Source organism: Struthio camelus, chromosome 7, assembly GCF_040807025.1.
Source record: "Struthio camelus isolate bStrCam1 chromosome 7, bStrCam1.hap1, whole genome shotgun sequence".
Classification (NCBI taxonomy): domain Eukaryota; kingdom Metazoa; phylum Chordata; class Aves; order Struthioniformes; family Struthionidae; genus Struthio; species Struthio camelus.
In genome coordinates, this window is record NC_090948.1 from 17,015,748 (window position 1) to 17,038,949 (window position 23,202).

The window sequence follows — 23,202 nt, forward strand, 5'->3', positions numbered from 1 at the left end:
GCAGCTGGAGGCTGTGGCACCCTGGGACAGAGCACCCAAGGGTGGCCCTGGGAACTGGCTGTGCCTGGCCAGTGCTCTCCAGAGCGAGTGACGTGTCCCTCCCCTCCGGTCCTCTGCCCAGTCCCGACTGCCGGTGCCCAGCGCATTAACTGTCCCAGCACAGGACAGCGCTGGCCTCATCTTACAAACGCGGAAAGCAAAGCCCGGGAGGGCTGAGCGATGCAGCCGGCGCCGGGAATAGCTGCCGGCTCTGCCTCCTGGCCGCGCGTGAGGCAGCCCCGCTGCCAGGCTGCCCGTGAGCGCCGGAGGCGGCCAGCCGGGCGCCCGGGCCCCGGCCGGGCTGCTTGGGACCTGAGGTCATCCTCCAAAGCGGCGCGCAGAGCTGCGGCTCCGGGCAGCGCCTGCCACCCGCTCCTGGCCGAAGGGTTTGGGGAGCAGCTGGGGTGCACCCCGGTGGGCAGCACCCCTGCACCCACGTGCCGGGGAGACCTCTTCGGTCGCTGGGGCTGGGCTGCCCGGTGCCAGCGCGGGCTGGCCTGGGGCTCGCTCGCAGCATCTGGGGCCCTCGGAGCGGTAGCAGGGATGGGGTGACGGGGGCCGAGCGGAGCATCCCGGCCGCCGAGGGCCGGACCGTCGAGCCTCTCCAGGTGGGCTGCCGTGAGCTGGGCGAGCTCCGGCTCCCCGTGCCCGGCGCAGCCCAGCATGGGGGTCCTGCACAGCCAGCGGGGGTGGACCCCGGGTCTCTTTAAGAGCATGCCAGGCGCTGGCGGAGGTGAGCCGGGGGCACCAGAAAGCAGCAGGGTGAGCTCATGACAAAGCTGCCCCAGTCATGTGGAGCAGCCACAGCTGTCAGTGCCCTTGGGCAGCGGGACGCAGGGGCCGGCGGCATAAAGCCTCACGGCCAGCTGAGCCACCCGCAGCACCCGCGGCCCCGGGGTGAGGACGAGAGGCTGCGGCCCGTGCTGGTGCCCCGGTGGGGCTGCGTGCCGCGAGCAGGCATGGAGCCGGACATGCAATGGGCCACGGAGCTCATCGACCAGAAGCTGGCGGAGGAGGAGGAGGTGGGACCTTCGGGGAAGGCACCTGCCGCCTTGCGCCGTGCCCATCCGCAGGGCCTCGGGCACAAGGAGCGGGGCCAGCCCTCAGCCCCGCCGCGTGTCTGTGCAGAGACTCAGAGGCGAGGGCCCCCGGGAGCCGCCGGCCGTGGAGCGGATGAACACGCCGGAGCTGGAAGCGGAGAAGCGCCGCGGCCCCAGGAACTGGGGCGTCGAGGCTGTCAAGGTGCAGCGTCGGGCACGGGGGAAAGGAAAACGGGGCGCCGTGGTGGGGGGCTGTGGCGGTTGGGGGGCGGCGTGGCCCCCCATGCTGTGCACCACTCCTGGGGGCACAGTGCAGGCGCAGGGTGCACGGCATGCTCCAGGTGGGTGTCCCGGGGGGGACCCCCGGGCTCATGGGCAGCGTGTCCCCCCCCCAGGGCCGGGAGCGGGTGCGGAAGAGTTCGGTGGACCTGCGGAGAGAGATCATCGACGTGGGGAGCATCCAGCACCTCATCGAGCTGCGCAAGCAGCGCCGCAAGCGCCGGGAGGAGAGAGCAGCCACCCCCGAGCCCCCGCCGGCGCCTGAGCCCCTGGAGATCGTACGTGGGGGCATTCCCGGGACGCGGGAGGGGGCGCCGGGACGGGGGCTGTGGCTGCGGCCAGCCCCCAGGTCGCCCCTGCCAGCCTCCGCATCCTCCGCGGGGAAAGCCGGGTGTGGGGTCCCCCACGCCGTCCCGTGTCCTGTGCCGCGTCCCAGCCCTGAGCCTCTCCTGCCCCCAGGATGGCCCCGTGGAGCCGGAGATGTTCCTGCGAGCTGCTGTCCAGGGCAAGATCCGCGTCATCGAGAAGTTTTTGGCAGATGGAGGCTCCGTGGACACGTGTGACGAGGTAGCGCTCCCCACGGGTTGCCCCGATGGTGGGTACCGAGTCACGGGGGGACACCTCCGCATGTCCTGCTTGTCCCACCCCGCCATGGCCAGCTGTGCCTGCGGGTGACGGCTGGGTGCCCCCAGGGCCGGGGGTGGCAGCGGGGGGCACGGCCAGGCTGGGCCAGGAGGGACGGACCCAGCGGCCAGCGCGGTGCCTCGTCCCCCCAGTTCCACCGCACGGCCCTGCACCGCTCCTCGCTGGAGGGACACATGGACATCCTGCAGAAACTGCTGGACAGCGGGGCCACCGTCGACTTCAGGGACCGGGTGAGCCCGGGACCCCTGCCTCTGGCTCCCTGCTGGCCTGAGCCGCCAGGCACGGGGCGTCCCGAGCGGCAGCAGGTTTGGGGTCCCCCCTGTGCCGGGCCAGGCAGGAGGCGATGCTCTGCCGGGAGCGCAGCTGGGCTCTGCCCAGGCACGGGGACCGTGGCAGGGCAGGGAGAGGGGACGGGCTGGCGCCTCCCCCGCCGTGACGTGGGCTCTGTGCGCCCAGCTGGACTGCACCGCCGTGCACTGGGCCTGCCGGGGGGGCCACCTGGACGTGGTGAAGCTGCTGCAGGACCACGGCGCAGACCTCAACCTGAAGGATAAGGTGGGCCGGGGCGGCGCCCGTGAGGATGGGGCTGCACTGGGGCGACGGGGCGCTGGGCACGCCCCGGGGTGCACTAGCAGTGAGGGTGGTGCTGATCCCTTCTGGTGTCCATCTGCCCCCGTCCCAGCTGCTGAGCACCCCCCTCCACGTGGCCACCCGCACTGGCCACCCCGACATCGTGGAGCACCTCATCCACTGTGGGGTGCACATCAACTCCCCAGACAGGGTAAGCGGCGCGCGGCGCCCCGGTCCCGCGGCCACCCCGGGGAGCAGCGCTGGGGGTCCCGGGGCCCCGCTGGCATCGCCCTGCCTCTCCTGCAGGAAGGCGACACTGCTCTGCACGACGCCGCGCGGCTCAGCCGCTACAAGATCGTCAAAATGCTGATCCTGCACGGGGCTGACATGACGGCCAAGAACCTGGTGAGCGGGGCAGGGTGCGGGGGGCCGGGCGCTGCCCCCGGCCGGGCTCCCTCCCAACCTCTGCCCGCCCTCGCAGGACGGCAAGACCCCGATGGACCTGGTGCAGCAGTGGCAGGTAGACACGCGCCAGGCGCTGGAGACCAAGGAGCGGCCGCAGGGGGAGACGGAGGTCCCCGCGTGACTGCGCCGGGGCCGGGCTCGGCTCCAAGGGGCAGCTGAGATTTGTCCGTGTCAATAAAAGCCAGCGAAGCGCAGTTTGGCTCCGGAGCGGGCACGGCAGCTGGCAGCCCGCCGCGAGGCTGCGCCGGGGAGGTGACGGGTGACGAGGTGGGCATGGGCAGGAGCTGGGTTATCCGGGGGAGCAGATGTACCCTGCCTGGCACGGGGACTCAGGCATCGATGAAACCCCCCGGGCCACGACGCCATTCGCTGCAGCGCGCTTCAGCAGCGGGACTGCTGGCTGCAGGAGGGTGCAGCCGCTAGGCGCTTGCAGCGCTGCAAAACCCGGACAAATCCATGGAGGAAAACTCCGGCGAGGGCTGCTCAGTGCAGACAGCGCCAGCCCCTCCGGAAGCGCCCGATTCGCCGTGTGCCGGAGGCTGGGATTACACTGGGAAATACCAGTCATACCCTTCCCCGACAGCCGCTCCCCGCTGCTGGGGCGACTGGGCCGGGCTCGGTCTCCTGCCTTCCCCGCCGGAGCCACCTCGGGGACGTGGCAAAGCACGGCGCTCATCGCTGGCCGCTCCGAAACGCTCACCTGCGTTTACCGGAGACCCTACGCCAACGGCCAGCGCGGGCCAACCCCGGGATGCCGCGCTGCCGGGGTGACCCGCGCCGGCACCGGGGCTGAGCCGCTCGCCGGAGAGCAGCCGCGGGCCAGCTGCGGGCCGCGTGGGCCACCCAGGGGGGCAGCTGCCGGGGCTGGGGGCCAAGCCGGGGGCTCGGCCGCCGGGGAGGCGGAAGGGGGAAGAGGAGCCGGCGCGGGCGGTGCTCCGGGCTGGGGCTCAGCCGGGGGGAGCTGAGCTGGCGCGGGAGCCCCCCCGGCACTGCCCTCGCCGGCCGGCAGCCCTCACGCGCCTCGTCAATCATTAACAGCCCCGGGGCAGGGTGCGCGTCGCCGGCTGGCCGCGGCGCCCGGGGCCACCATGGCGCTCTGCACCCGCCTCGCCTTGCCGCTCCGGCCCGTCCTGCGCCGGGGGCTCAGCACCCTGCCGGGGCCGGGGCCCGTGCTGGACCTGGCGGGCATCTTCCCGCCGCTGACCACCCCCTTCTCGCCCGTGGCGGAGGTGGATTACGCCCAGCTGGAGAGCAACCTGGGCCGCTACGCCGACGTCCCCTTCCGAGGTGAGCGGTGCCGGCCGCCCCGCCGCCCCGGGGCTGCGGCGCCCCGCGGGAGGCGCTGCCGCCGCCCGCTCCTTGCCCGGCCCTGCCACGCTGCCGCGCGCCCGTGGGGGGGTCCCTCGTGCCCCGCTCCGGCTCTGTCCCCCTGCGGAGGGGAGCGACGGGGGGCGCCCAGCCCGCCCGGCACCCCCGGGCGCTGCAGCGGGGCCCGGCAGCACGGGGGGGGACGGCGCTGGCAGGGTCCCAGCCCCGCCGCGGGCACCCGTCCACCGCCGGCCGGCGGCACCTCGCGGAGAGGGCCGGGAGAGCGGCCCCGGCGGGGACCCCCCCCACCGCCGGCAGCTGCCCTTTGCCTTTCAGGGTTCGTGGTGCAGGGCTCCAGCGGCGAGTACCCCTACCTGGCGCCCCGCGAGCGGCTGGCGGTGGTGAGCCGGGTGCGCCGCGCGCTGCCCCGGGACCGCCTGCTGCTGGCCGGCTCGGGCTGCGAATGTGAGTGCGCGGGCAGCGCGGCCGGCCCCCCGTCCCTGCCCCGGGCCGAGCCCCGGGGATGCCGCTCACCGCCCTGCCTGCCCCGCCAGCCACGCAGGCCACCATCGAGATGACCGTCGGCATGGCGGAGGCGGGGGCCGACGCCGCGCTGGTCGTGACGCCCTGCTACTACCGGGGGGCCATGACCGGCGCCGCCTTGGTGCAGCACTACACGGAGGTGAGCGGCGCCCGCCAGCAGCCCCGGCCCCGGCTCGTCCTCGGCGCGGGGCGCTGAGCTCTGCCCGGGCGCCCGCAGGTGGCCGAGGCGTCCCCCGTGCCCGTGGTGCTCTACAGCGTCCCCGCCAACACCGGCCTGGACCTGCCGCTGGAGGCCGTGGTCGCCCTGGCGCAGCACCCCAACATCGTCGGGCTCAAGGACAGCGGCGGGGACGTGAGTGGGGCAGCGCTTTCCCGCGGGAGGGAGCCCAACCTTGGCGTCCGGCTCAGCGCGAGGGGCAGCTCTCGCCCCCGCCGCCCCGGCCCTCGGGGCGCCCCAGCACGCAGCGTGTCTCTCCCCAGATCACCCGCCTGGGGCTGATCGTCCACAAGACGCGGCAGGAGGATTTCCAGGTGCTGGTGGGATCGGCTGGCTTCCTGCTGGCCGGCTACGCCGTGGGTAGGTGCCGCTCGCCGGCCGTGGGGCTGGGGGCACGGGGGGGGGGGTGAGAGACCGCCAGGCGAGGCATTGCACGCTGCTGATGTCCGCCCCCCCCCACCTGGTGTCCGCAGGTGCCTCTGGGGGCATCTGCGCCCTGGCCAACGTGCTGGGGGCCCCGCTGTGCCAGCTGGAGCGGCTGTGCCGCGAGGGGCGCTGGCAGGAGGCCCGCGACCTGCAGCACCGGCTCATCGAGCCCAACGCGGCGGTGAGCGAGCCGGCGGGGATGTTCGCGGGGCTGGGGCAGACGGGCGCGGGCAGGAGCCCGGGGGTCCTGCCGGCTGCCAGGGGGATGTCAGGCAGGTCGGGGGGCCCCAGGGGTCAGGACCGCTGGCAAGGCGAGGGCCGGGCTGGAGGTGGCAGCGTGGGAAATGCCGGCTTTCCCACGCCAGGAACAGCGTGTCCCCTGGCACCGGGCGCCTGCCCGACCCCCAGCGCGATAGTCGCAGGCTATTTATAGGCAGGGATGGAGGGAAGAGCTGCTCCTTCCGGGGCCCTGATCCCGCTGCGGGATGGCTGGCCCTACCGCAAGGACCCAGGTGTCCTGGCAGGGATGTCCCATCCCTGCATGGCCGCGCTCTGCCCCCTGCCCCACGGGGCGTGAGTCGCTGGGGGGCTGCGGCCGCCCCACACAGCCGCCTGGCCCACCCATGTTCCTGCAGTCCCAGGGGTCAGGATCCCCGCGCAGCCCTGCAGCCCCGCATCGGGGCCGGCGCGGGAGCCCAGCAGGCCACGTTGCGCCCACAGACCGCGTCGTTGCCCTGCCCTGTGGGACCCCAGAGCCGGCCATGGGCAAGCCTCAGCACTCTGCCTCCTGCAGGTCACCTGCCGGTTTGGGATCCCAGGGCTGAAGAAGGCCATGGAGTGGTTCGGATACTACGGGGGCCCCTGCCGCGCGCCCCTGGCCCCGCTGAGCCCGACCCAGGTGGAGGAGCTGAGGAAGACCTTCACCACCAACGGCTGGCTGTGAGGGGCCTCCAGCCCCAGCCCACCTCCACCTGGGCCCCACCAGCTTCCCCCAGCACTGGCTTAGGGACCCCTGGGAGCTGGGGACGGGGCAGGGGGACATTGGGACATGGCTGGGAGGAAGCCACCCATCTCTGCAGAGAGGCTCCCAGTCCCTCCTGCCAGACAGGGCTGCCATGGGCAGAGCGGGTGGAGGAAAACCCCTGCCCCCCCTGCCCTGCCACCCTCACGTCCCCCGGGACGGGCTCCCCGCAGGCTGCAGCTGGCTGCCGTCCCAGAGCCGTCCTGCGCGCCTGCCTGGGGCGCTGCTGGGGACTCCTGCTGTCCCTGCCTGGGGACGGCGGTCCCCTGAGGTGGGGATCCCTGCGCTGGCCCTGCTGCCCTCCGGAGCAGGGGGAGCTGGGAATAAACCTGCTGCCTCCCCTCAGCCCCTCCGCGTCCGCATTCACGCCCGCGCAAACAGCCCCTCGCCTGCGGGTTCAGGTCCCCGCTCGCCGGCAGAAAGGACACGGCCCCGTCGTTTGGCAACGTGGTTTACTCAGCTGAGGCCTGTGCAGGCGGCAGCGCAAGGCAGGGACGCAGCAAGGCACGGGACCGGGGTGGTGCAGACCCGCAGGGAGGGCACGGCCCCTGCTGCAGCTCGCTGCCAGGCTGCTGAGCGCTGCCCGGGACCCCTCCCGCCACGGGGAACCAGGACGCGCTGGGGGCGAAGGTGGGTGCACACGGGGCAGAAATGAGGGATGCGTGCAGGGGGCGAGACGGGGAGCTGTGTGCACCCTGCCCACCCTGCCGGCACCCCTTGCCGTGTCCCTACCGCTGTGCGCCCAGCCCAGCCCCACTGCTCCGGCCCTGGCGCCCCACACGCAGCTCTGCTGATGCCCCTCGCTCCAGGCTCCTTGCTCGCCATCGCTCCTCCCCACTTCTCCCGGTCCCTGTTGGCAGGGTGCTGCTCCAGCATGTCCTCAAGGCAGCGTGCAGAGTGGATTGGCACAGCGATGAGAGGGACGCCAGCCCCCCAGCCCTACTTTGACCCCGAGAGCGGGCTGAGTCCTTAGGGAGGGACGAGGGGCACCGGGTTACCCCACCCAGGGCAGCTCACCCGGAGCTGAGGGGCACACAGCTGGGGTGCCCACGCTGCCTCGGCACCAGGGCTAGAGAAGCGGGCTGGGAGCTGCCCCTCGGCGGGCAAGTGGTCCAGCCAGCTGCCCGCTGCCCCACAGCCAAGGCACCCTGGGCGACGGGGTCATCCCCAAGCCCCCCGGCCGCGGCCCTCGCGCCCTGCCGGGAGCCTGGCAGAGAGCGGAGGGCGCAGCGGACGCCAGGGCGGCTGTCAGAGCGAGAAGGCACCACGGCGGCCCCGGCAAGCGGGGAGCCCCCCCGGGGCACTTGGGTAGAAAGCGCGGGGTCCCGTTCCCCCCACCAGCAGGGGGTCGGCAGGGGAGCCCGCCCTGTGCCACCCGGGGACCCCCGGCCCTGCCACAGCCAGGCGGCCAGCGAGCGCCGGGCAGAGCGGCTGCCCGGCAGCGCCCCGGCCCTGCTCCGGGCACGGCCGCCCCCGGGGACGGCGACGGCGGCGGCGCCTGGGCCCTGGCCCTGCAGGGCGGCAGCGGGAGGGGGGCGCCGGGGCCGGGGCGCTGTCACGCCGTGAGGTTGTGCGCGGACTTGGAGGCGCTCTGGGCCCTCTGGATCACAGCCTGGCACTTCTCCCGCCGCAGCAGCTTGTTGTTCTCAAAGAAGCCCTCGTTGCGGGGGACCCCGTGGGAGCCGTCGGGGAACGTCAGGAGACCTGGGGGAGGGAAGGGCCGGGAGTCACGGGGTGGGGAGCAGCACACACCGGGGAAGGGGCTGGATGGACAGAGCGGGAGACGCCGAACGGGTAGGACAGGAGGGGCGGCCGAGGGGCATGGGGACAAGCGGGGGCTGCGTTGAGCCTGGGCTATGCCGCTGGGCAGGGCTGCGGTGGCCACGTGCTGTCCGTCCGTCCCGTCGCGTGCACACACCGCACCAGCAGCTGCCGTGCCCCGCGCCAGCGAGACCCCGGCTGGGGGCTGCGGCGGGGGGCGCTGAGCCGCCAGGCACTCACCGAAGCCGTACACGCGCCCGCCTTTGAACTCGCCCTCAAAGGTCATGTTGTCGTAGCGGGTGAAGACGCCGACGCCGTTGAACTTGCCCTGCACAAACTCCCCCTCGTACCTGTGCGAGATGGTGATGGCATCAGAGGAGCTCCAGGCAACGCTCCCTCCCCGACGGATGCTCTGGCCATGGGGAGGGACCATGGCAGGCGCTACTGCCAGACCCTGAGAAAGCAGCTCTGCAGGGCCGGGTGGGGTGTCCGGGAGGGCACATGCAGACGTGCACCGGGGCCGGCCCTCCCTGGCTGGTGCCGGGGATGCAGCAGTACCATGCAGCCCTGCAAGGTGCCCCAAGATGCAGCGGTGCCGTGCAGCCCTGCAAGGCCCCCGAGGATGCAGCGGTGCTGTGCAGCCCCGCAAGGTGCCTGAGGATGCAGCAGTGACATGCAGCCCCGCAAGGCTCCCGAGGATGCAGCGGTGCCATGCAGCTCCACGAGGTGCCACACTCACCTGGAGCCGTCAGAGAAGGTGAGCACGCCACAGCCATGGAAGAGCCCGTTCTCAAAGTGCCCCACATAAGTGGTGCCATCTGCAAATGTCAGCTGGCCCACGCCGTGCCTGCGACCTAGGCAAAGGCAAATACAGGCAGCACTGGGCGCAACGGGGCCAGGACCTGCCTGGGCACAGGACTGGACAGGGCTGAGCGAGGACGTAGCTAGCAAAGGGGCAGGGGCTTGCTTGGCCCGAAGGTCGTGCTGGGAGCCTGGAGCAGAACCAGGCTCCTCCAGCCCGGGCATGGCATCCGGCACCCCTGCGCCCACGGAAGGGCACGGCGCACTCCACTCACCTTCCTTCCACTCTCCGCGGTACTCCTCCCCGTTGGAGTAGGTGAAGGAGCCTTTGGTGAGGGTCATGGTGACGGCCTCCGCGAGCGCAGGGCAAGAGCTGCAAGGGAGAGACATGGAAAAAGGCTGCTGGGCAGAGGGGAGCAGCGCCCCACACGGGGAACCAGCCCCACACGGCCCGGCTTTCCCGCTGCCCCCACTTCTCCTTGGCTTGAGGAGAGACCGGGCAGCTTCCCCGAGCCCCTTCCTCCTGGGACGGTGGAGAGCCAGCCTGCGGGACAGCAAGCTGAGGAGGCAGCGGTGCAGTGGTGCTGGGCCACGTGTCTGCCCCAGGGATGCCCTTGGGCAGCAGGATGGCTTCGCTGTTGCTACCTGGCCGGCTGCAGAGGAGGAGGTGACCCCAGGAGCTCAGCCCCGCTGCCCTGCTGTTGAAACCGCAGCTGCCAGGTTCAGGTTGCTGCCTGCCTGGCTCCGGGGCTAGGAGCGATTTGAACCCACTGGGGTCGCAGCCCCATGAAACATGAGTGAGCAGCAGGAACAGGAGCCCTGCTGGAGCTGGCTTTGGGGCCCCCTCCTCCGAGGGGCTGTGGGAGCACTGTCCAGCCCCAGCAGGGACGCCGCGGGGACGGAGCCAACAGAGCAGGGCAGGTCACGGGGCGCCTCTGCAGGATCTTGCACTGAAGTGGGCTCAGGCCAAGGGGACATGCTTGACTTTGGGGACGCAGCCCCTGTCAAGAGCCGGATGCTTGGGGAGCAGAGGCTTGCTGGGCTGTGCTTGGCGCCGGCGCACCAGGGAAGGGAGCAGTGAGCTTGTGGGGTTTCCAGCTCAGGCTTCAAAGATTGTCAGACCCAGCCGCCTCCCCCGGGGACGGAGCGGATGCTACCCCAGGAGGAGCAGCACAGGAGGACCTAGGGATTGACGATTTGCAAACCTGCCTGCTGATAAAAAGCAGTCTCTGGAGGTCCTGCCTGGGTTTGGGTGCAAGCCCTGGTGTGGCTGTGCCTCAGCCGTCCTGCTGGGAACGGCTCTTGGCAGCAACGCTGAAGGGCAGTATCAGTGGGGACAGGCGAGCCCCATGGCCCCAGCTCCTCTGCCTCGGGGGTCTCTGACCCTGCTAGCAGCATGCTGTGGGGCCTCTGTCCTACCTCTGCCTCGAAGGAGGGCTTTTGCATCAGCATCGCAGCGCAGATGTGCTCGTGTTCAGCCTGTGGGAAGGCACCAGCGTGGAGCCAGCCCTGGAGCTGGGCCGGGAGCTGCCTCTCCAGCGGCTGCTCAGGTCGCAGCACTGTGGTGCCTGTTAAGGGAAGGGGCTTGCTGCTCCACAGGGAGCACCCCAGCCTCGCACGGGGCCGGACATCCCTGAGAGATGCCTGCCTCGGCTGCGCTAACCAGCCGGATGTCACGCTTGGAAGCACGGCACCTAACTTCCGAGGGCTTTGTGTCCAGAAGAGAAATGGCCCCCAGCCAGAGCCGAGGCAGCAACTGAACAGTGCTCTCTGCCGATAGCAGCAGCAGCAAGAGCTCTGCTCTGGCTCCAGCCTGCAGAGCAGGTCTGGGAAGGGCTGGCTCAGCCTCCAGCAATGCCAGGAGGGAAGGGACAGGGGGGAGAGGTCAGTGCTGGGGCCCCGGTTAGTGCTGCTGCAGGGAAGGGCTCCTTCCTCCAGCACAGCCTGTGCCTGGACCCAGGAGTTCATCGGCGGGGGCAGGCAGCGGTTGCCTGATGTGTGATTAAGCCTGCCCAGTAGCTAGACTGCCCCTCCACTAGCACGCAGGGTGCGCAGGCTCCATCTGAGCCTTGCACGCACAACGGCCGCAGCAGCCGGGGCAAGGCGTGCGTGACCCACCTGGGCCAGGCAACCAGGGGCCACGTGTGCACGGCCAGCTGGAGCCAAGCACTGCTGGCAATGCAGGCACGACCCACATGGGGCATGCACCCACCAGCAATGGCTGCACACCCTGCCTGTGCTATGCACCCGGGGTGATGCAGGTGATGCATGCACCCCCCCCATGCAGGCAACGCACCCACAGGTGTTGCATGCACACCCACATGAGCCATGTACCAGAGGTGACGCATGCAAACCCCATCTGAGCCATGCACCCACAGGCAATGCATGCACACCCGACACGGGCCATGCATCCAGGGATGATGCATGCAAACCCCACGTGGGCCATGCAGCCATGGGTCATGCATGCATAGCCCACATGCAGCATGTGCCCGGGGAGATGCACGCCCACCCTACCGAGGCCTCCCTCCCCCCAGGTGTTGTATGCACACCCCACATGGGGCAGGCACCCACAGGCAATGCAAGCATGACCATACGGAGCATGCACCCGAGGTGATGCATGCACACCTCACGTGGGCCATGCACCCAGGGGAGATGCATGCACACCCCATGCAGGCCATGCACCCAGGGGAGATGCGTGCAAACCCCACGTGGGCCATGCACCCAGGGGTGATGCATGCACACCCCACGTGGGCCATGCACCCAGGGGTGATGCATGCACACCCCATGTGGGCCATGAACCCAGGGGTGATGCGTGCAAACCCCACGCGGGCCACGCACCCAGGGGTGATGCATGCACACCCCACGCAGGCCATGCACGCAGGGGTGATGCGTGCATACCCCAGGCGGACCATGCACCCAGGGGTGATGCTATGCTTGCAGACCCCAGGCAGGCAATGCACCCGGGGTGATGCATGCACACCCCACGCGGGCCATGCACCTAGGGGTGATGCGTGCACACCCCACGCGGGCTATGCACCCGGGGTGATGCATGCACACCCCACGTGGGCTATGCACCCGGGGTGTTGCTTGCAGATTCCAGGCAGGCAATGCATCCAGGGTGATGCATGCACACCCCACGCGGACCACGCACCCGGGATGATGCATGCACACCCCACGCAGGCCATGCACCCAGGGGTGATGCTTGCACACCCCAGGCGGGCTATGCACCCAGGGGTGATGCGTGCACACCCCACGCGGGCCATGCACCTACATCTAGGGGTGATGCATGCACACCTCACGCGGGCCATGCACGCAGGAGTGATGCGTGCACACCCCAGGCGGGCCGTGCCCCGGGGGCGATGCACGGATGCCCGGTGCCCACCACCACGGGCGGGGCGGGCACGCCGGGGCGGGCCGGGCGGCGCACGGCACCCGCCGCCAGCGCTCACCTGGCTCCGCGCTCGCCGCCCGCACCGCTCCCCACCGGGGTCCCGCCGAGGGGCGGTGGCACGGCCACCTCCCTGCCAGCCCCCCGCCCCGTCGGGCGGCGCAGCGCCGCCAGCATCCATCCCCGCAAGCCGTTGGCTGTATCCATGGCAACTGTTAGCAACGCGGCTCCTCATTGGCCAGCTTTCTAACGCCCCCTCTCCTCCGCCGCCATTTTTGTGAGGGGCAAGATCATCTCCTCCCCGGCGGTGCCACCGCTGAGGGGCGCCGCCCCCAACCCAAGACACCGCCATCTTTGTGAAGGGCAGCGGGGGGCGCCCCTTCAACTCCTGAGCGGCCATCTTTGTGTGGGGCAGGGGGCCGCCAAGGCAGTCTGTGTCGGCTCTCTTTTCTAAAGTGCTTTTCCCCTTCGCACCTGGATGAGAGGTGGTGGAAAAGCAGCAAATCACACATCCTCGGGGAGGCCGGTAGGAAGGACACAAGGCAGGCAAGCGCTGCAGTCAGCAGGTGAGCTCGCCCCCAGAAGAGCGTCCAATGCCGTGAGGCGTGCGGCCCCGGTGTCCGGCACAGCTGGGCAAGGGAGGATGGATCAAAGCTACCAGCAGCGCGGGAGAGAAGCTGTGCTGGGGGCGTGCGAGCTGCAGGGCCCTTGGCGTTACAAGCTGTTGAACGCACAAGGCCCGTCTTTGGTGCGAGGCCAGAAAAGCCTGCAGAAAGCACCAACATCTGACCTAGTACATACTGAAACAGAGATAAGCACTAGAGGAGATCGGCGGCCAGCAAGAGCCTGGTCTGAGCCTTGGCCCTCTGGCTCTGGGCCTCTGCCTCTGCAGAACTAGCTCCACCCGCCTCCTGGTACCCCTGGTCCTGTCGGAGCGAGCAAGGGAGCTCTAACAGGCCAGGCCTCCCCGCAAGCGCGCTGCGGCCCAGCGCTCCCCTAGGCACCCGCGTCTCCTGCGTGGGACGGGGCGGCGGCGGCAGCGGGGGCAGCCGCCATGGCGGGCCGGCGTCCCCATGGCAACGGCCGCGGCCCGCAGGGCAGGGGGCCGGGCCAATGGGGAGCGGGCGGGGCGGGACGCCGGGCGGGCGGGCCAATGGGGCGCGGCGGCGGTGACGCGGCGGAAGTGGCGGTCAGCTGACGGCGCGCGCCGCGCGGGCCCGGCGGGAGCCATGGACGAGACGAGCCCGCTGGTGTCGCCGGAGCGGGCGCAGGCCCCGGACTACGGGCTTCCCGGCGGCGCCGTGCGCGCCCCGCTGCCGCCGCCGCCACCCCCGCCCCCGCCCTCGCCGCCCGGCTCCCCCGGCGGCCGCGACCGCGAGCGGCAGCCGCTGCTGGAGCGCGGCGCGCGCGGCCCCGGCGCGGCGGCGGCGGCGCAGGCCCAGGCCCAGGCTCAGGCCCAGGCGGCGGCGGCGGCGGCGGCGGCGGCGGCGGCGGCTGCTCAGCGGGAGCGGAACGACTTCCCCGAGGACCCCGAGTTCGCCGAGGTGGTGCGGCGGGCTGAGCTGGCCAGCGAGCGCGGCATCTACCCCGAGCGCATCTCGCAGGGCTCCAGCGGCAGCTACTTCGTCAAGGACCCGCAGGGGGTGAGCCCGGCACCGGCGGGGCCCCGGGCCCTTCCCCGCGCCCCCGGGAGAGGCCCCCCGGGGCTGGCTGCCTGCCTGCCCTGCCGCCGGTGCAGCCTGGCAGAGGCCTCTGGTGAGGGTGCTGTGCCGGCCTGGCGGAGGGCCCGCCTCGGGCAGGGCTTGGCCGGTGCAAGGGCTGTGCTCACCCTCAGGCCGGGTCAGCTCGTGACATCGATCTGGGCTTCTGTGGATTGATAGGAGCAGCGTGGGGCTGTCCTGCCAGGAGCCCCGGGCGGCTTCCCTCGGTTGGGAACGCCGCAAGGCGTCGCACACGGAGAGCAGTGGAGCCGCAGGAAGGCTGCCCCCTCTTCCGCAGCCCGCTTCTTCCTGCCGATCAGCATCTGCTTACTGTGGTGACCTCAGCCTTAGGGCTGAGGCTTTGATGGCTGCACCATTCTCTGGTCTGTGAGACTGGAGTAAGAGTTCCCCTCTGTGGGCGTGTGGGAGATTGACTCAACACAAAGTCCTCAGCAGAGCTGACTCTCTTTAGATCTGCTTGGCAGCCATCTCCACACCACTGGCTAGTTGCGTGTGCAGCACAGCATGGCTTGCCTTGTGACCTGCAGCGCCCAACTCAAATACTCGAGCTGCTGCTGCTTCCTGTGACTCCCTTGCCAAGTGCCTGCTGGGGTGCTTCCCAGGAAGCAGGACTGGGCTCATGTGTCTTTGCTATGCTCTGGCTTTTCTGCCCTGGGTGGAGGCAGGGAGCTCTCACAGGCAGGTCTCAGCTGCGCTGTCTGTGGGGCAATACAGAGAGTGTGCAACTTCCTTTTGTGCCAGCCTTCTGTTGCCCAACAGGAGACATGGTGTTGTTGCTGGTGTGGGCAGCTGGACAAGCTGCCCTGAGGTTGTAGGGCAGTGGTTGCCTGGCTGTAGGGAGAGGATGCCAGGCCTCAGTGAGGACTGATGGAGGAAGTGTGCAAGGAGCCAAAGTCTGTGTGCTCCTGGCTGTATCCCAGGCCGGTCTCCCTGGCCTATCCTGCTGTGAATAAGGTGCATGTGTTGTTCCTGGGCTGTCCAGGGTCACTGAAACCTGCCTGCTGATGGTGTGGGAGGGAGTGCAGTGCTGTGATGGACAGGCTGGGGCAAGGGAAAGATTGAGGACATTGAGGAAAACCTTCTGAGATGGGGTCAGGTGCTTGCTTCCCTCTGGGAGGCTGAGGACCTGAGCTCTCCCAGCTAGGACCTTACATGATGTGCTTCCTTGCAGTCCTGGCAGTTGAGGTTACCCCAGCTGCTGGCTGGGCCTCCAGGCTGGCTTGGCTCCCCCTTCCCTGCTGCTGGTGCTGATCCATTTTCACTGCTCCACGGTGCTCTGAGCAAGCTACTTCCCAATCTGCCCCCAGCGCAGGTCTGAAAGGGAACACTGCTGCCAGGCCTCTCGTCCTTGCTCCAGGACTATTCCTGCCCTGCTGGACTTGCTCCCCAGGGCATGGTACTGGGAACTCCATGCTGCTAGAGCTCCCAGCCAGCCTGTTGCAGGCTCGAATCCAAGGACATGCTGGCTACCCTGTGTCCTTACATGGGGCTGATAAGGCCTTCCTGCCTATTCTCTAGGTCTTGGCCCACTCTGAGAAGTGGTTCCTCTGTGTGATCTAGGGATGGCTGAAGTGCTGCTGTTCTCCCAACCCTTCCCCTCCCTCTTCCCAGTAGCCAAAGTCTTGCTCCCACTTTCTCCAGGTTGGCTTTGGGCCCCTGGCAGACAATGGGGTTGCCTTGGAAAGAAGGCCCTGGGATCCCTCGCTGAGATGCTGGGGTTGGTGTCCCACTTCTGCACTGTGGCAGGAGCTTGGCTTGGGGAAGTGCCACCCACTCAGGGCAGGGCTAGAGCCAGCTCTGGGGAGGAGGGATGGTCATGTGTGCTGCTGAGTCATCCTGCCTCAGGGGCTGCAAGCTGGGAGCTGCTGCTCAGCCCCTCCGAGGGATCCTGACCACCCAGCTGATTGGGCTGGGGCCGGCAGCCTTGCCCCAGCCCTGTATCTCGGTTGCCTGGGTGGGAGACTTGGCCTGGTGACGATGCAGTGACGATGCACGTGGCCTCTATGCTCTGCATCAGTGGGGTGACCTGTCTCTCTGTGTGACTCTGCCTGCTGTGGGGTTGATAAGCACAAGGCTGGAGTGAGGGGCTGGGGGTGCTCCTGGCACCAGCTGCCGCCCAATTTGCTGATAGGTAGAGATGTCTGCACCTTCCTGCCCACAGGAAAGCCAGGGCCCCTCTGCTGTCTCTAACTGGGCCCTGCAGCACAGAGCCTAGGGCCCCTTGGAGGTCTTTCAGCTGCTGTGCTGCTTCAGCCCTATTGCTTCTGAGCAGCCTGGGGTCAGCTCTGTTCAATGGATATTGGAACCAGAGCAGGGGCCTCTGTCTTCCTCCCTTCTCCTACATGGGTATAATTAGCAGCTGGGAGTGTTAGCTCTTCCCAGACATCCAAAGGTCACTGGACTGGTGCTGAAATATTTACCAGGGCAGGGGACCGCATTGTCAGTGGTGCCCTCTGGGACAAGGAGAGCACTTCCTGGGCGCCTGAGCCAGATGTGAAATCCTTGGGCAGCACTCTGATCTCATGGGATGGGGCACTGGCTGGAGGAAGGATCTGCCCCAGCCCCTGCCTCCCTCCTGGGAGCCCAGAGGCAGGTTATTGCCCTGGTGAGAGGTTGTTCTGGGTCCTCTTCCTGAATATGCATGTGGGCAGTGCTCACAGCAGCTGAGCCAGGGCTGGCAGTAGGTGCCTGGAGAATAAGCCAGGGTGAAGGAAGAGTGACTGCCCCAGTCTAGGGTGTGGATTTCTTGGCAGAGACGAGTGCTGGGGGTGCAGGTTTTTCCCCCTTGCAGTGGGTGGGAGTGCCTGACAGGGGATGATGAGCAGTGCCCAAGCCTCTCCCCTGCTCTGGGAGGGGATCTGAGGTGGCTGATGGGCAGAAAGAAGCAGGGAAAGGCACAGCGGGGCTGGGTACTGCGGGAGGGTGGCTTGGCTGAGTCTGTTCTGTTCTGGCAGAGCCCGTCCCTGCCACAGGCTGGCCCAGGGGTGAGTGTCCTGACTCCCTACCAATTGCCCAGAGAGTCAGCCCTCCTCTCTCTTGTTCTCAGAAAATCATTGGTGTCTTTAAGCCCAAAAATGAGGAGCCGTATGGGCAGCTGAACCCCAAGTGGACCAAGTGGCTGCAGAAATTGTGCTGCCCCTGCTGCTTCGGAAGAGACTGTCTCGTCCTGAACCAGGGCTACCTGTCGGAGGCAGGTGCCAGCCTTGTGGACCAGAAACTGGAACTCAACATTGTTCCCCGCACAAAGGTGAGAGGGCCGCTGCTGGGCTCTTGTTCCAGGGAGTCTCATCTTGTCTGCTTGTCTTGTGGCACTCTAAACCTTGGAAATCTTGTGTTGAGAGCTCTGACCCACGACTGCTCCTGCTCAGGCTGTGGGGAACCTGCTGCTGAGCAGAGCCGTGGGAAGGGCTGTGTCTTGGTGTTATCGGCAAGGCCTCTGAGGCCTCGGTGCCCCAGTTGCCCTAGCTGACTGGCGTGCTGACATCTCCTCAGGTGGTGTATCTGGCCAGTGAGACCTTTAACTACAGTGCCATTGACAGAGTAAAATCCCGAGGAAAGAGATTGGCCCTGGAGAAGGTGCCGAAAGTCGGCCAGCGCTTCAACCGCATTGGTCTGCCACCCAAGGTAGGGCTCTCAGGCTAGGCCTGTGCCTGTCACCACCTCTCCCTCTACTGCTGCCCTGTGTAACGAACTTGCTCCTTCCTTCAGGTGGGCTCCTTCCAGCTCTTTGTGGAAGGCTACAAGGATGCTGACTACTGGCTGCGGCGATTTGAAGCTGAGCCGCTTCCTGAGAACACCAACCGGCAGCTGTTGCTGCAGTTTGAGCGGCTGGTGGTGTTGGACTACATCATCAGGAACACAGGTAGAGCCAGCTGCCTCGCTTGGGGTGCTGCCTGCTCCTTTATGTCCTGCCAGCTGGAGAGAAGGGATGTGGGCAGGAACTTGACAACTCTTCGCAGCACCCAAATCTGTATCAACACCGCTTGGTTGTTGCCAAATGGCAGCTGCCTCTGGGGTGGAGCACAACTGCTGTGGCTACCACCAGCACGGCCAAACTTTGGCTCTAAGCCTGTATTCTGGAGGCCAGGCTGGGGTCTACCCAGGTGCTGGGGCAAAAGTTTGCCAGCTGCAAGGATCCCAGGACATCCAGGGACCCTGCACCAAGCCCCTGACTGTGCTGCAATATCCCAGCTCGTGCTGGGCCTCCCGAGTTCATTCTGGGCTGGAAGGATTATGGGCTGGAGCAGCACTCCTGGGCTGGCAGGCTGACCTTTCTTTGTGCCTCTCCTGAGAGCTGGGAATGCCTGGACCACTTTAGTCTCCTCTTTAGCTGCCTGGGGATTGATGGGGCTTCCCAGGGCTGTAGCTCATGTGGCTGGTTCTCTCTTCCTGCAGATCGGGGCAATGACAACTGGCTCATCAAGTATGATTGTCCCCTGGACAGCGCAGGCGTGCGAGTGAGTGGTTGTTCCTGGGCAGGGGCACCGCAGGGCTTGTCTGCAGCTTGCAAGCTGGTTGCCTGGCAGACAGGCAGGGGACTTCCCAACTGGCTTAGGCTTCGGAGTGTGTGGAGGCCTGATCTTGTCTCCTGGGCCTTTCTTTGCCCTCTGTATTGGTGGTTTGTGTCCTAGTGGGACTCTCTGTGGCAGTGCAGGAGGGCTTTGGGGGGGGGGGGGGGGGAACTGGTGCCTATGTGTTGCTGGATGTGAGACCTGCACGTTCTTGGGGTGAGGGGAGCAGCTTTCCTTCCTGCCTGAAGGAGACAGCAGCTGCCCTAGCATCTGTCCATGATGCCTGCTTGTGGGCAAGGGGCTGTGCTGTGGGTGAGAGACTGCCGTGCCTGTGGTGGCGGGGTCTAAGAGCCTGGCAGCAGTGCTGCAGGGCGGAGGAGAGGGACTGTCCATGCTGAGGTCTCCCTTGTGACCAGTGCTCCCCTTCCTTCCAGGACAGCGACTGGGTGGTGGTGAAAGAGCCCATCATCAAGCTGGCTGCTATAGACAACGGTTTGGCCTTTCCCCTGAAACACCCGGACTCCTGGAGAGCATGTGAGTCCCTTGGGCTGTGCTGGGACACCCTGGGGAGCCATACAGCTCTGTGCTGTATTCCCATGGCCTTGGGGCATCTGAAAGGACTGGAGAGAGGCAATGGCTAGGGCTGCCCCTCTGCAAACCTTTTGGATGCACAGACAGCCCTGCCTCAGCAGGGGCTGTAGGAGATGAGTGCTGGACGCTGTGTCCCAGACACAGATGATTCAGCACCCAGGAGCACATGGCACCTTTATCTTACTGGGCTGCACCTGGCTCTAATGTCTCCTGCTTCCCTCTGCAGATCCCTTCTACTGGGCATGGCTACCCCAGGCCAAAATTCCCTTTTCACAGGAGATCAAGGACCTGATTCTTCCCAAGATCTCGGACCCCAACTTTGTCAAAGACCTGGAGGAAGATCTGTATGAGCTCTTCAAGGTGAGCTGAGGGGGGGGTGAGGATGGCTTGGAAGAAGGAAGAGCAAGGGTGGTGTTGGGGAGCTCCCTCTAAAGGCTTTGGGAGACAGAAGGGTGACCAGGTTCCTGGCAATGTGTCTGGGGTTGAAGCACAGTAGGGTTATTGCCCTGTCAAAAGCTGAAGATAGGGTATGGGGAGAAGCAGGAAACTTGTGGGATGGGAGAGGAGAAGCTTGCTGGGGAGACAGCTATCTCTTAAAAGGTGTGTAGTAGAGGGTAGATCCCACTGTGTTTGTTCTTTTTTCTCTTGCAGAAAGACCCTGGCTTTGACAGGGGACAGTTTCACAAGCAGATTGCTGTCATGAGAGGCCAGGTAAGCTGTGTGTTAGGGGAAGCAAATGAGTGAGGCTATAGAGCCTTGTCCTGTCTGTGTGGCAGCTCCCTGCTGCTCAGAGGGGCAGCTCAGGCCTTCCTCTGTTGTGCTGTACAGATCCTGAACCTAACTCAGGCGCTGAAAGATGGGAAGAGCCCCCTGCACCTAGTCCAGATGCCACCTGTGATTGTGGAAACAGCACGTTCCCACCAGCGCACTGCCAGCGAGTCCTATACACAGAGCTTCCAGAGCCGGAAGCCTTTCTTTTCTTGGTGGTAGCTGTGGGAGCCACAGGCAGGGCTCGGCCACCTCGGACTAGCATTACGAGAGGAGCTGGGCACCTGCTGGCTCCTGTGGCCAGGACCTGATGTTCTGGGAAGAGCGAGCAGGCGTGGCTGGAGGAACCTGCAGCTGAACTGGAGGAGCAAGGCAGGTTGGGCACGGCCCCTCTTCAGCTCTGTCAGAGCTCGGTGCTGTGCGCATGCAGCCCTGCCTGGGGAGGAGCCCAGCGGGAGGTGTGGAAAGCAGCTACAGGCCTTGGCATGACTGGGACCCTGCCCATGCATCCCTCCCTTGGCCTGCATGTGGTTCTGAGCATGCCTGCTTGTAGCTGGATTTAGCAGGGTCCCCGCTACTGGGCCTGGGATCCGTCCAGCCCTTCACACCGGCTGCTAGCCCTCCTCTTCCCTGCTGTGCCTGCTGCTGGCTCCCAGGCTGGGAAGGCCTGCTGTGGGTTATACCACCCCTCCCTGTCCCCAAGGGTGTGCTGTACTCATCATTTTCTCTTCTCTGCCCTAACCCCATGCACGCTGCTTTCCTCAGGGGGAGTTCCTGCTGCCCGCTGGTGCAGTGGGGACCGTAATGAAAGGCTGTTCTCTGGCTGGGGGCCTCCTAGGAGGGATGGGGGGGATATGTGAGGGAGGACCCCTGCTCCCTGGGGCTGACTGGGATGCTATTAGACACTAAAGGGAAGGAGGTGCTGTAGCCTAGCCACCCTCCCTGCAGGTGTGCCTGCAGGAGCTCACCCCTCCCTGGGGGGAGGAGGCCAAGGGGAGGTACAAGCAGCCTCTTGCTTGCTGGCCCTGGTCGATCCATTCTGCCAGGTCTGTTTCTACAGCTGCTCTTGCTTGGCTTTTGCTCTGCTCCCAGCAAGGTCCCTGGCTGCTGTGCAGCTAGTGCCAGGCCAGCCAGTGTGCCCCCAGCCTTGCCTGCCCCTCGGTGCCCTTGAGGGGAAGGGGGTGGCTGGAAGGGTCCTTCCAGCTGCATGGGTAGGAGTCACAGCAGAGGACCTGTATGGGGAGCACGCAAGGTCCACAGCAGTGCAGACAATCCGAGGGCCTGGTGCAGGCACGTGAGGCAGCGGGTTCCCCTCTCCCACAAGCTGCTAAGCTGTTGTATAAAATGGTACCAGGGCTTCTGCCTGCATCTGCTTGCCTAGAGCTAAGGCTTTTCCTGCTGCTGGGGGGCCTTGCTGTCCTATTTGTCCATCTTGGGGGTAGGAGATGAAGGCTGGCTGGGATGCTGCTGCTTCAGCCTGAGGGGGTAGAGCAGCTTATTTGTCTCTGGTGAGATGGAGGGGGCTTGGTGCTGGCTGTGCTCGTGGAAGGGGGAGGATGCCACAAGCACGGGGGGGGGGCGAGGGGGGGGGGAGAGATCCTGGCTCCCTTGCCAGGCCTGGCTGCATCTCCCTCTGACCTGAAATGTATTGTTCTAATGCACTGTAGAAATGTATGTAATGTATTTAAACCGTGCAACAGTCTGAATAACAGAGCTGCCCTTCAACTGGCCTTCTGCTTGTCTCAGCAGCAACTAGGAGGAGGGCTAGGGGTGCCTACTGGGCCAAGTATGACAACCTGGACTAGGGTCTTGAGTCCCAGAGGGCAGGGCTGTGGGTCACCAGGGCTAGTGCTGGGCTCCAGGAATCTGGGTGCCCAGGACAGGGCACAGCTATAGAGCCTCAGGCAGCCTCCATTATCTACCTTTTATTAACTATCTCACCCACATCCATCACAGTTAGTGTCTTTCAGGGGCCCAGGCTGGGCAAACTCCGCTCTCCTGGGCCCCGCTGTCCAGCAGCCCCAGCGTGCGGGGTGGCGAGCCCAGCTCTCGGCTGCTCAGCGGGGCTCCCGCGGCTGCTCTCCGTCTCCTGCTCGCCGATCCTGGGGAGAAGAGGCACGTGAGGGCGGCAGGGCCCGGCTGCGGCCCCCCCTCCCCCGTCCCAGCCCGCACCTACCGCAGGCGGTCGAAGCGCCGAAGCGCTGCCGTCCCGCCGCCGAGGCCGGGCGGCCGCCGGAGCCGCCGCAGGGCCCGTGCCATGCGCCGCTGGCCCGCGTAGCGGCAGACGAGGCGGGCGCGCTCCTCGGGCCGCTCGGCCCCGCCGCTCCGGAACAGGCTCCGCAGCTCCGGCAGCCCCACGCCCTGGAAGATGTTGGCCGAGGCCCGTTTGCGGCCGCGGGCCGCCGGCGGCGCCCGCCCCGGAGGGTCGCACACCACCGAGGCCGGCGTGCCCATGGCGCCGGCCGCTGCGGGCACCGGAGACACAGCGTGAGGCTCCGCTGCCCCTGGGGAGCCGGCACAGAGCCGCCGCCCCGGGACGGCAGGAACTTTGCTCCTTCGCCGGCCAGGAAGGGCGGGGGTTGACGGGCCGGCCCCGTCCGGCGGCGGGAGGCAGGGACGCACCGGAGCCAGGGCCGCGGTGCCGGGCTGGGCGCCAGCCGGCCGGCGTCACGGCGCAGGAACGCGGGACGCGCCGCGGCTCAGGCCGGTGCACGCAGGTCCCGCCCCCGCCGGTGCCCGGCTCCCGCGGCGCTGCGCTCCGCCCCGCCCCGCCGTGACCCACCTTCCCCCGTGCCCACCGCGGCCGAGCGGCCCCTCGCACGCACCTGGCGGCGGCCGGCGCGGGCTCCCCGTGTCTCCGCTGCGCTCCCGGCGGCGGCGGCGGCGCCCGGGGCTGCTCCGAGCCGCCGCTACCGCGCCGGGACCGCGGCGCTGCCCCGCGCCCCTTCCATTCACCCGCCGGCCCGGCCCCGCCCCCTCCGCAGCGCCGCCAATCCGCGCCCGCCGCCCGCTCGGCCAATGGGAGCGCAGGGGCGAGGCCGGCACCGCCTTTCGGAGGGGGCGAACACGTGGCGCCAGTGACGTCATGAGGTGAGAGAGGCGGGGAGC

The 23,202-nt window shown here is 67.6% G+C and overlaps 5 protein-coding genes across 8 annotated transcripts; 3 read left to right on the top strand and 2 right to left on the bottom strand.

Annotated features, from left to right (window-relative positions):
• Positions 1-998: 998 nt before the first annotated feature.
• On the top strand, positions 999-3,232 carry ANKRD2 (ankyrin repeat domain 2). The gene is made up of 9 exons (XM_068951212.1): positions 999-1,061; positions 1,168-1,281; positions 1,475-1,636; positions 1,818-1,925; positions 2,135-2,233; positions 2,460-2,558; positions 2,686-2,784; positions 2,880-2,978; positions 3,055-3,232. The coding sequence occupies exons 1-9, from the start codon at positions 999-1,001 to the stop codon at positions 3,157-3,159; spliced, it is 948 nt and encodes a 315-aa protein (XP_068807313.1). The 3' UTR covers positions 3,160-3,232.
• A 701-nt stretch (positions 3,233-3,933) lies between these two features.
• On the top strand, positions 3,934-6,898 carry HOGA1 (4-hydroxy-2-oxoglutarate aldolase 1). Of its 2 annotated transcripts, XM_068949911.1 has the most exons (7): positions 3,934-4,325; positions 4,683-4,811; positions 4,901-5,028; positions 5,107-5,241; positions 5,370-5,466; positions 5,580-5,713; positions 6,326-6,898. In XM_068949911.1, exons 1-7 carry the CDS (start codon positions 4,127-4,129, stop codon positions 6,473-6,475), a joined length of 972 nt encoding a protein of 323 aa, XP_068806012.1. In that variant the 5' UTR covers positions 3,934-4,126; the 3' UTR covers positions 6,476-6,898. The 2 variants fall into 2 exon arrangements, with proteins under 2 accessions (XP_068806012.1, XP_068806013.1); XM_068949912.1 differs by lacking the exon at positions 4,683-4,811 and having other exon boundaries at positions 3,940-4,325.
• Positions 6,899-8,009: 1,111 nt separating this feature from the next.
• On the bottom strand, positions 8,010-14,470 carry MORN4 (MORN repeat containing 4). Of its 3 annotated transcripts, none has more exons than XM_068949916.1 (5): positions 10,535-10,766; positions 9,391-9,488; positions 9,054-9,168; positions 8,555-8,664; positions 8,010-8,257 (listed from the first exon to the last, which is right to left on the bottom strand). In XM_068949916.1, exons 2-5 carry the CDS (start codon positions 9,455-9,457, stop codon positions 8,109-8,111), a joined length of 441 nt encoding a protein of 146 aa, XP_068806017.1. In that variant the 5' UTR covers positions 9,458-9,488; positions 10,535-10,766; the 3' UTR covers positions 8,010-8,108. The 3 variants fall into 3 exon arrangements, with proteins under 3 accessions (XP_068806017.1, XP_068806016.1, XP_068806015.1); XM_068949915.1 differs by lacking the exon at positions 10,535-10,766 and adding an exon at positions 14,332-14,470 and having other exon boundaries at positions 8,011-8,257; XM_068949914.1 differs by lacking the exon at positions 10,535-10,766 and adding an exon at positions 12,565-12,638 and having other exon boundaries at positions 8,011-8,257.
• Positions 13,696-21,823, top strand: PI4K2A (phosphatidylinositol 4-kinase type 2 alpha). The gene is made up of 9 exons (XM_068949913.1): positions 13,696-14,146; positions 17,271-17,471; positions 17,717-17,848; positions 17,933-18,086; positions 18,620-18,681; positions 19,170-19,269; positions 19,553-19,686; positions 19,978-20,037; positions 20,155-21,823. Exons 1-9 carry the CDS (start codon positions 13,733-13,735, stop codon positions 20,314-20,316), a joined length of 1,419 nt encoding a protein of 472 aa, XP_068806014.1. The 5' UTR covers positions 13,696-13,732; the 3' UTR covers positions 20,317-21,823.
• A 183-nt stretch (positions 21,824-22,006) lies between these two features.
• Positions 22,007-22,954, bottom strand: AVPI1 (arginine vasopressin induced 1). Its single transcript, XM_068949917.1, has 3 exons — positions 22,920-22,954; positions 22,271-22,559; positions 22,007-22,196 (listed from the first exon to the last, which is right to left on the bottom strand). Exons 2-3 carry the CDS (start codon positions 22,546-22,548, stop codon positions 22,061-22,063), a joined length of 414 nt encoding a protein of 137 aa, XP_068806018.1. The 5' UTR covers positions 22,549-22,559; positions 22,920-22,954; the 3' UTR covers positions 22,007-22,060.
• Positions 22,955-23,202: the final 248 nt, after the last annotated feature.